We start from the raw sequence: 11,802 nt of genomic DNA on the forward strand, positions 1-11,802 counted from the left end.
ACACTAAGGTAAAACAACAATGATCTCACACCCCTCTGTTCCTAAACTGGGCCGTGATCGACTCTGTCAGAGAAACAGAAGAATAAATAAAAAGCAGGCCTGATTGTCAGAGCTAATGTGTGTCCCTTTTCCAGTAAAGGGCATGCCAGAAGGGTCACTGGGATACCTTATCACCACCCCCTCCCTCCCCTTTACCTCAACCTCAAAGGCCAGACATCCACTTAATATGAACCAGTTGGAGCAACATAAAGTCAATCCCAAGTTTTGACCTCTGCTACCATTCAAAAAAACTACCATCTGCTTCATTTTGGTTCCAGTAAAATTGACAAAACAAGTAAAACAACTGAAGGCATATGGGGATATGATATTTAGCGTTGTGCTTTTCTATTCCCACTCTGTCATTACTGTTGTTTACAGCAGGCCTTGGATACAATTTGTTTATAGGAATTCAACAGAGAAGGCTTCCTATCTCCCTCTGCCTGTTAACGTCCAGGTGAGCCTTCCCCAGTTTAGACACGGTTCAAGTGAGGGTTCTGTCTTACCCAGCACTGTGTACACATCCTATTTGTCATCTCTCTCTGAAGCAGACTTACAGGCCACGGAAGCTTCCTGGGGCAGACCATGTAAACACTGTAAGGCCTGTGTGAAATGCAGAGGTTTTCCATCCAGCAGCGGACTCTCTCCCTCTTCTTTCGGCAAGGCCTTTGTTCTCTGGCCCCCTAATCTCTCGGAAACTGGAAATTGGTTATTTCAGAGGGATAAAGTGTGTCTGAACCAAAAGCTGATCAGCCCTCGAAAGCATTTGACAAGGCTACATACTGTATCATATTCTAAATGGGGCACTAGAGAAAATATGTTGATTTTGCCATTTCTTTAATAATGTCTTTCCCTGAAAGTCTACAATACACAACATGCAAACTCATCCCTTTTGCTAAGTCAATGATGTCATTTCTTTTTGAGAACAGCTCTTTCATATAGTGGGTGCATGTGAGAATACGTGAGAGCTTAAGAGTGGTGAGAGAATAGAGTGCAATACAAATATTGCACTATATAATAGTCTGTGACGGTTGCAGTCACAACACTACGTGAACAAGACAAGTCCGAGCCTATTGCAACACACCAACACCAGGTTCTTTCCACCACCTCATTGTATCTTGTTCCCATTAAGGCCATTTGGCAATAAACAAGACAAGTTACTACTTATCTCTATTGATAACTCAATACAGTAACACTTCCCACCGGCAAAAACTAGTTGAATCTACGTTGTTTCACATTAGTTAACAACTCAACCAAATATAAATCAAAACTAGACATTGAACTGATGTCTGTGGCCAGTGGAGTTGTTTGGATAGTCCATATGTAGATGCCTCACAGACTATCACCAACATTTCAAATAACTATCTACTAACCCTAACCCTAAACTTAACCCTTACCCTTACCCTAACCCTAGCCTTGCCTAATGTTGCTATACAACAGATTGCTAATCAACAGATAGTTGTTTATAGTTGACCATACATAGAGCATCTACAGATGGACTAGCCAGACTATCCAAATAAAATGTGACCCTCAATACTTCTGTATCTAATCTCTCTTTGATTTGAGTCCTTGTATTCATTGTTAGTGGAACAAAGCGAACCGGTCTCCACATTTGAAGGTATGTCAGTTCAATTGGAATCCCTTGCAGCCTGCGTATGCTTATTTGACTGTCAGCCCATTGGAAGAACTTCTATCACATTGATTTAATGGCGTGTGAGAAAGCTGAGGCATCTGCACACATGTTGGCTGCGTCTAGGACAGAGAAGAATGCTTCCACATTCCAGTGTCTTAATGAGTGAGACTGAGTTATGGAACTGAAGCACATGGCACATTAAAGAGCCTGATGCACAGCCAGGCCAGGCAGAGGAATAGAGATATGTGTAAGTCAATCTTCCATGCTCCCAACCAGAGGAGAGATCCATCTGATGTCCCAGCCCCTCAGGCCATGGAGGCTCCTAGCAGCTAGAACAGAGAAAACGCCCACACACGTGTTGGCAATTGCGTCACTTTTTGGCACAGGCTTCAGTTACTCTAAATAAATGTTTTCCACATTGCCAACTTTGGGTTCCAATAATAAGTCAGTGTCCACCCCCTACCCTCACCCTGCTCCCTAACCCAGCCCTGTGATTGCTCTCAGAACAGAGTCTATCAATTACCCATGGTTTTCAAGAAATGTGTGTTTTAATTACGAAACAAGTCCTGCGCTTTGGCTGGGCTGTCATGTCTAAGAGCAGCTCATTGATGCTCCCTCCCTCTTCACCTCAGCTCATACTAAATATTTGTTGATTTCCTGAGGCAATGGACCCCATGTGTTACTGGGACTTTCCAACCTCTCTCTCTCTCTCTCTCTCTCTCTCTCTCTCTCTCTCTCTCTCTCTCTCTCTCTCTCTCTCTCTCTCTCTCTCTCTCTCTCTCTCTCTCTCTCTCTCTCTCTCTCTCTCTCTCTCTCTCTCTCTCTCTCTCTCTCTCTCTCTCTCCTCTCTCTCTCTCTCTCTCCCCCTACTGGTGGTACAGGCAGCACCCCCCTCTCTCCCATCCCGCTCACCCAGGCCCCAGTCACCCTCCTCCAGCCAGCCCCAACACCGAGGTCACCTCTATTCCCAGGTTCTACACCCAGACCTCCCCAAGAGCCAAGCCATTTTCAGCAGACTATTACTCCCCAAGCTATGGCACAGTGAGCCCAGTGTGTGCGCTCACAACATTGGCAGGCCTTTCTCAAAACCTGGTTTCAATAACCCCTGTGAGTGGGAAAAGATAAACCGTCCTTCAGTACAGTTTGCTTTTGTTTGGCAAATTGGAATTGAAAGACTTGAGCCAGTAAATAACAATGCTATTCTGGTCATTTAAAGGGATTTCCATGTACTGTGTTTTGGGCCTGAGAGATGTGAAATGAAAGACCTCTAGAAACAGTGTACTTCTCCAGCTGCAGAGGCACATAGCTGGGGAGACAGGTGGTAAGGGTTCTGCTACCCCTGGGCTCACACTGTCCACCGCTGTCAGGAAGCAGCAGAGGAGCAGAGGAGAGGAGCCACATTCCCTTCTTGTTTTCTCTCCTTCAACTGAGGAAAAACTTGGATGTGACCCCACAAGTGCATCATCCACTTCACATGTGCACTACCATTAGGATCTGGTGGTTCCTTTGTGGTTTGCATGACTGTCTTGTACTGCTCACATCAAACAGATAAAGTTGACTAAATAGAAGATGACAAATCTCTCTTGTTTCTTTAGGACCACATACAGATCATCTTTCATACTTTCAAAACGAAATACTGTACATTCTGATGATTTAAAACATTTGGTTGGACAGTGGACAAAGGGCTGGCTTTGTTATAAGACATAAGACGTTGAACTAAATGACTTGTTAATGTGTTAATGTGCATGTTAATTGCACGTACCTCTCTGTTCCGGCCGGTAGACACTCCCGACGTTGACGCTGGGGTTCTCCACGGCCATGTTGGAGTTTCTTCCTGGCACCACAGGCTGGTGGAAGGGAGGCTGTGGCTGCACCTGAGGTCTACCGAACGGGGGGAACTGCTCGTACTGGGGGCTTCGTACTGGAGGCTGAGCGCCAGCCACTGTCCTGTCCGGGGCAGCGGGCACTGTGTCGGCAGCGGCAGCAGCAGCAGGATCTTCTCCTCCATTGTAGAGGCTGTGTGTGTATCTGCGGTCCAGGCCATCTGAAAAGGGTGGCTGGGCAGCCCGTGCTGGCACAACAGGCACGGCAGGTACGGCAGGGTTGGGCCCGTAGCCATAGGACTGGTAGTAACGGTAGCCATCCTCACCATAGTCCTGCGGGGAGCGTGGAACCACAGGTGCCAGACCAGCACCAGTTCCATACCCGACTCCAGTGTATCCTCCACCGACACCAACGTATCCTCCACCACCAGCACCATATCCTCCACCACCAGCACCATAGCCTCCACCTGTGGCCCTCTGGAAGGGTGGCTCCGCGTAGCCCCGACCTGCTCCCTCCACCACACTTGGATCATAGGGCAGGGGGTAGGGCTGCTGAGGGAAGGGGTATTGCGGGTAGGGCTGGACAGGGATGTTGTAGGAAGATGAGAAGGATGATGAGGATGATGAAGAGGACCCAGTGGATGGCCTGAAGCGGGGGTTGGTGGAGCCTGTCCCCACTGAGCCCTGGCGCCAGTTGTCGGGCACCTGTCCGAAGCCAAATGGATGTCTGGCCTGTCCTCTCACGGTCTCCGAGCCTCCCCTGGAGGGGGCCTGCCTGCGTACRTTCCCWCCTTGTGGTCTGCGGGGGRTTCGGGGGCGAGAGTCAGCCACCACCACTCTGTGACTTCTCTCCTGTTCCTGTGCTCCGGCAGGGACGTACTCAGCTCCACTGTTGAGGAGGCTGAACCTCCGGCCGTTGTTCTCCCACTGGATCATTTGTCTCCAGGGGGTGGCAGCGCCATCCTGCCCCACAGCCTGGTCCTGGGCCTGGGCCCATCCAAAGCCCAGTAGTACACACACCAAGCTCTTCACAACAAGAGGCAGCATCATCATGACACTAAACACACCTCAACTCACCACCACACAGAGAAAACAACCAACAGCCGCTCAAACACGACCAACCACCTGTACCCTATGTCAACACAGCATGAATCCTCTTCTGGGGGTATGGAGCAGCGCGTGGTGGGGGTGTGGAGAGGATAGCAGGAGGATATGCCAGTGGTTCTGTCCATTCGCTGCTCCTTACAGCTGGCTAGAGAGGCTAAGGATCAGTCTGTGTCCAGGAGCAGTCATATCCGGGAGGGGGGGAGTGGGCTTCAGAGGCCCCGCTGGTGGTGCTGGTGTCTGTTAGTGCTGTGAGAGAATGCCCTGTCTTCCTGGCTGTCTAGCTGCGCTGTGACTGTCAGTTGACTGAGCATTGCTCTCACTCAGCCTTCTGGAGAGGAGTGCCTGCCTGTGTGCCTCGACTGCAGCCTTCTATTTGCTTCTCTGATTGCTTACAATGGGCTGTGAAAAAAAGCACTCAACTTTGTTTTTTTTTAAGGAGAGGTCCCACATGGCCCTAGTGCTAGAGTGGTTTCCTGGACTGACTTCTGGAGCCAGGAATTGCTCTGTAAGGCTTCCAGAGTCAACATCACCATCTGCAAAGGCATTCAGATTTATATCGCGGCTCACTTTCCGTTGCCCAAATTCTTTCATCATCCTGAACAAGCAAAGATGCGTTGAACATGGCCTGGATTCACCCACACAGGTGTCTAGCAAACCCTTTTACCTCATAACTGCGTACAGATGGGAAATAACTTGTACCAAAACTAACTTTAGAAAGGAATTGGTAACAGAGTCTTCCTCACTCAGATCAGTTCAGTTACAATGAGCAACAGGTTCCTTTAAACTGGAGAATTGATGAAGAGGAGAGAGTGTGAGGGACAGCTTTCAGAGAAACACAGAGGGATCAGATAGTCTTTGATTCAATACTTAAAAGAGAACGGCCATTGAAAACAGTCACTATTATTGCCTTCTGTATACTTATTTCCTGATATAAGGGGATTTTCCATCTGGTTATAGAGAAAGTCTTGTTGTTTTTTAATCTCAACAATCCACCCACTATGTAGTTGTACTCATGTTTGGAAATGTGAAGTGTCCCCCACCCCAAGACCTATTATGCAATGAAGTTCAGGTCAATTAAGCAACCCACCCAGCATCTCCCCTGTGGCCAGTACAATGCACAATACACCCATACAGAGCTCCCAGATCAAACCGTGTGCACTGGCCTAATAGTACCCCCTTTTAAATGATATTGTAGGGTAACATTTTATATGAAGTTGCTCTTATACCTGTGTAGTATTGCTGTAATCACACTAGTACACAACTGTTCTCAAAGAAAGGTAAACACATTTCAAACACGGGGATAAACAGCAGATCTGGTTCCTGCTTGCCTTGACAGAGTGGAGGGAGAGAGACAGAGAGAGAGAAAGAGAGGGAGAGAGAGACAATATAATATTCTTCCTGTTATCAAAGTCAGCGGTTTCCAAGGTGTTTGAGTTGGCATACGCTATTGTCGGGAGCGGGCAGAATGTGCTACAGACCAACAAAAGGACAACATTCCACCACCACAGACAGGATCAGAGGTTTAAATGAATCAGCTGAGATCTGCCAACTCCGCTCGGCTCCTTTTGAAACATGACTCGGTAAAACAACCTGATTTTGTTTTTCTTCACATTTTTTGAAAGTCAGATCAATGTCCTGCAAAGAGCTAGCCTGGTTCCAGATTGGTTTGTGCTGTCTTTCCAAACTCCTATCTTTAAAAAAAAATGTGACCTTTATTTAACAAGGCAAGTCAGTCAAGAACAAATTGTGATTTACAATGACGGCCTACAGTGGGTTAACTTCCATGTTCAGGGGCAGAACAACAGATTTTTACCTTCTCAGATCTGGGATTCAATCCAGAAACCTTTCAGTTACTGGCCCAACGCTCTAACCACTAGGTTACCTGCCACCCCTCCTGTGGTCAACGCTAATGAGGAAACGTAGGAGGAGCTCCTCTAGGGAGTGGGCCACAAGGTTCCTGTAGAGGGCATCAATATGGATGTGATACTGTGATGCTGTATACAGCAAAGCAGAGAACTAAATCATTCCCAGGTGCCACTTTGCTACAGTGCTACACAATCTTCGTGGTTCAAGGCTGTATGGAGCAACCAGCACAAACTCAAGAGGGATGAGAGGGGATATCATTTGAGTATTGAAATGCTTTACTGCATCTTACACACGTCAAGCAGATATTCTTGGTACGGCCTTAGTTTAGATAGTTCTGTCATTGATGAATTTGGATCATCCAACAGGTCAAGACCAGAAAACGACCGTAGCAAGATAGCAAGCAGTTCAGAGGAGAAAACAGGGAGGCAATTTCAACATATCTCCCCATTCGGAGAGTTGGTTGGAGTCACTAGCATTTCTCACATGCTTTGCCTTCTTGCAAAGTGGATTACCTGCTGAACAGAACAGAACAGGGAGCACAGCCGTGCTGTTGCTATTCCCACTCCTGACTGCAGCACAGTTGATCTCTAATAGCCTGGTATGAGCAGATCATTATTTTCTTGTGCAGCTATCACAGGCTGTTAAAATGTCAACTACCTTTCATTCACCAATGGAAAATTATTACAGGTTGGAGGCAATTACCCTCGATTTACCATGTTATTTAACAGCAGGGGCACTGCTATGCTGCTGTTGAGACAAGTGCTCATTTATGGCAAAGTTCAGTGGCAGAATACATCTGGTTTTATTCTCKCTGTTAAAACTGTAGTACCGATGATTGCTGCCGATTCTCTGTTGCTTTCTTCTACCGTGTAGAATGCTACTGCCCTGGTCATTTTATTATCACTCGTCTCACTACCCCGCGGGACGGTTGCGCTAACGTAGGCTAATGCGATTAGCATGAGGTTGTAAGTAACAAGAACATTTCCCAGGACATAAACATATCTGATATTGGCAGAAAGCTTCAATTCTTGTTAATCTAACTGCACTGTCCAATTTACAGTAGATCTTACAGTGAAATAATATAATGCTATTGTTGAGGAGAGTCCACAGTTATGAACTTGAAAATGTATTAATAAACCAATTAAGCACATTTGGGCAGTCTTGATACAAAATGTTGAACAGAAATGCAATGGTTCATTGGATCAGTCTAAAACTTTGCACATACACTGCTGCCATCTAGTGGCCACAATCTAAATTGCTCCTGGGCTGGAATAATACATTATGGCCTTTCTCTTGCATTTTAAAGATGATGGTAGTTCGATTTGGGTATGTCATTTTAGGAGAACATTGAAAAAAGGGGCAGATCCTTAAGAGGTTTTAACATCAAGTATAGCCAAGTTAAGGTTCAGTTCAATGTACTTAATGGTTGGTAATCTTTGCATGTTCCGAGTTAGTGGACCTCCTCAGTGGGCCGAGTTAGTGTCTAGGATTCCCAGTATTCTATATAAAGCAATGTAGTTCAACTATGTAGTCATATAGCTGACATGCATCTACATGCATCCTTCTGACATGCATCCTACTCTCCACTTACTCCATGAAGTTGATATAGCATGGAAGTTCACTGTCCTGATCGTTCCACGATCCAGCATTTTCCTTCCACCCGGGGGGAGAGCATTCCAAGACCACTGTTATCCATCCAATCTACAGAGCTACACAGGTTATTTGAGGATAGATCCATACATAAGGTATCCATCTCTCCATCTCCCATGGCTCTCCCCATCACCACACAACACCCTTCATGGGACTGCCTTAGCGGGGATTTTATCTCCATTAAGCTGACATAAAATTATGAAATTCATTATGGAAGAACAGTGCAAGATTCCTGTAGTGGCAGACAATTGATGACTCTGTGACATGTCCTAGTTATGCTACCTCCATAGCTTTTGTTTTTAAAGACAAGTATTTCCCCCGAGGACACTGGGTTGTTTTTATCCCTTTATTACCACACTCATACAGAATTTCATATCATTACAGTTTTTAGGCTTAAATTAAGTTTAGAGTTTTTTATTATTTTTTATTATAGAATAATCCCAGGAGATTCTCTTTCAGAATAAAACGTGTTGGTTTCAATAGCAAACCCACAAGACTGATTCTAAGTGCCCCAAAATCCCATCTTTAATACATTCCGTAGAGATTTGGTTTGAGCTGTGGCAGCTTCTCACGTCTCGTAGAAACACTGTGTACTTTGTGAAGAACAGTGACAGGAGACATTGATCTAAAGGGACTGTGTGGCTGTGTGCTGGGGAAACCCTGAGGGAGCAGGTGCCCCACTGAGAGAGAGCAACCCAGAGAGCTCCACATAACAGGACACAAGTATATGCTCTTGTTCTGCGATCTCACATCTACAGTATAGTCACTTTCTCAGCTTATGATCTAGGTGAAATGTCTATGTCCTCTTGCATGGTGTTGGTTCCATGGTTGTATGTAATTACCCTAGACTAAATGTACTACCATAGTCACATTATGTTTTAAATGGTACCTCTCAATTCAGCTACAGTATTTGCTCAGCGTGTGCTCTTTCACCCAAGTCCCTACAGTACGTCTGCGCTAGATAGATTCAGATGCCTTGAATACTGTCAGTACTCTCCAGATGATGTCTGTTGGGAATCACATTCAGTAGTGCTCTCATTCCCTCCTTCCGCTCCTCCCTCTCTCTTTTCCTGTCTCTCCTGGAATTTGAGCTCAGAACGTTAATCTTCTGAAGAATTGTTACTGTGAAATGAGAAGTAAGAAGTCCATCTTTTTGGCTTAATTCCGGTAATGAGAAGCGGTAGGTGGTACTTCTTATTTTACTGCTCCTTTGACGACTCCTGATGAGCATAATACTAATGTCTGTTTCATCTTAGCCTGCTCACAAGAAAGTAGTCTCCCTTTTTTAGTTACTTCCGCTCACGAGCCCAAGTTTCACTTCAGCATGTCCACTGCAATAATATATACAGCTGAGGGAGGCTGGCTATTGTAAGATCGTTTGGTCATACAGTACTGGATGAGAGGCTGTAGTCTTTGAAGTGAACCCAACTGTTTTCAATTACATTCCATTGGCATTCAGTGAGAAGGCGTGATGCACCTGCAGACAGTTTTCCTGGCTCTACATTAAGCACAAGGACGACCAGGCAAACGCTCTCAATCAACAAATCATTACATTCGGTTTCATCAAGGCATACAAAAATCAGCCTGGTAATGTTACACAGATTAACAACATGATACACAAATGAAGATTGCTTCTCTGTCAAGACAAAGCATGTGTTGGTCTACTTGTACTTCTTTAAACTATCTTTGTTCTTCTTGTAACATCTGATTTGCGGTTTTCCATACAAACCAGACAAAATCAAGTAAGCCCTTTCTGGCTGCTGGAACAAATCTCTTAGCTGAACTAATGAGAGAGCCTTAGGCCCAGTTCATTCAATATGGACAATCTGACTGGATTGACTTGGGCTCCAGGTGTACAATAATCACTACATGGTTCAGTCCACCTGCACCACTTGCCCCTGGTGCTTGTTGTTTTGTGTCTGTCTGTCACACACCACACGGCACACAAAGGACACGACCCCTACCTGTAACCGGGACGGGAACCTCTCCTTGGCATGTCAGGCCTCCAGATATTCTAACAAACGTCAGTGGGGGGAGCCCTGCGAATGCACCACACGTCACAGGAATCAATGAAGGGTAGAGATGCTCGAGGGAGAGGATGTAGACTAGACATAGGAAAGATGGGCATCGATGAGCGAGGGAAGAGAGTGGCTATTTACTGCCCCTGATAGATTCTGGAGACCCCAATGCGTATGTACTAGCACTGATGTGCTGTATGTAGGAGTGACGTGACTGATGACTGAACATAGACAGAGGTTACTCAAGGGAATAGAGCTGTCAGGGTGGCAGGACTCATTTGGTACTGATGAGCATGTTACTATGATGCAAAGGCACCGGAGGGACACACGTTGATGAGAGAAACATGTAGGCACACGCAGGAACACAAGCATGCAAACGGACACACACATGCACACACACACACATACATGTGCAAACACAAAAACACCGGCATGTCCATATTCCCACCCACACTCCCAATGCCACTATGTTATTGAAAGGATCCCTGACCTTCTGGTTTCCACCAATGTCCCATCGGTTGTGACCTCAATACGCTTCCCCATCTGCTCCCCAAATGTTACAGTGGAACATTTCACTGGACAGACAAATGAAGGAATACACAGGTGATCCTCTCCTCACCTCTCCTCTCTCCTCACTGTTTTCCTGTCCCTCTCATTGAGATATTGTGACCTGCATCCCTCTGCCTCCAATGTAATTTTCTGCGCCTAGAGCTCATTTGAGATGGGGTTCCATCGGATGGTGGCCTTTCACACATGTGGCACATACAGGCTCAAGGGAAGGACAGCGGCATAACACCAAATCAAAATCAAAGATAATAATACAAACAGCCCCGCGGGTCTCTCTAATGACTAACGTGAGCCCCAGACACTGGCTCTGACTGCACCGCAATACTAATGAGCAGTCTCATGGACGGGGAAATGTCGAGGAGAGTGACTGGCATAGTAAGTGGTTCCTCATCTCACTGTGGGTTTCACWTGCACAACACCAGCACAGTTAGCTAACACGCCATGTTATGATGACTGGCCATGAAATCTAAATCCCAAAGAACAGAGGGAAAAACAAAGACAAAGGAGGGGGGAGAGAGAGAGAGAGAAAAGAGAATAGGAGAATTCCATTGTCATGTTTTTCCCAAAGCAAGTGGAGCCTGTACATTTGATGAAGCGGCCCATTCAATTAGCTCCCAACATCCACAGCTGTTCCCTTGGGAGTCGTCCTCACAGATGTTCAGTGTGCTGTTGTCTGCAAACCCCAGAAACTCTCTACTCTCCCCCTCTCTCTCTAGCTTGCTCTCTTCTCCTCTCCTCTTCTTCTCTCTCCAGTCTCCTCTCCCTCTCCCCTCTTCTCCCTCTCATCCTCCTCCTCTTCCTCTCCTCTCCCTCTCCCTCTAGTTTTTCTCTTCCTCTTCCTCCTCCTCTCCTCTCCTCTCTCTCCTCTCTCTCCTCTCTCTCCTCTCCTCTCCTCTCCTCTCCTTCCTCTCTCCCTCTCCTCTCCTCTCCTCCCTCTCCTCTTCCTCTCCTTTCCTCTTCTCTCCCTCTAGCCTCCTCCCCTCTTCCTCTCCCCTTCCTCTTCCTCTCCAGTCCCTTTAGTCTCCTCTCCTCTTCTTCTCCTTGAGCCTCCTCTCCTCTCCCTCTCCCTCTAATCTCCTCTCCTCTCCCTCTCTCTTAGCCT

The 11,802-nt window shown here is 46.4% G+C and overlaps 1 protein-coding gene across 1 annotated transcript in view; it reads right to left on the minus strand.

Annotated features, from left to right (window-relative positions):
• Positions 1–4,977, minus strand: part of loxl1 (lysyl oxidase-like 1) — a 28,133-nt gene extending 23,156 nt beyond the window's left edge. Inside the window, exon 1 of the mRNA XM_024001743.2 lies at positions 3,432–4,977. Coding sequence (XP_023857511.1) covers positions 3,432–4,545 — 1,114 coding nt within the window. The 5' untranslated portion in view covers positions 4,546–4,977. The remainder of the gene's footprint in view (positions 1–3,431) is intronic.
• Positions 4,978–11,802: the final 6,825 nt, after the last annotated feature.

The sequence above is a fragment of the Salvelinus sp. IW2-2015 genome, linkage group LG15, assembly GCF_002910315.2.
Source record: "Salvelinus sp. IW2-2015 linkage group LG15, ASM291031v2, whole genome shotgun sequence".
NCBI classification, from domain to species: domain Eukaryota; kingdom Metazoa; phylum Chordata; class Actinopteri; order Salmoniformes; family Salmonidae; genus Salvelinus; species Salvelinus sp. IW2-2015.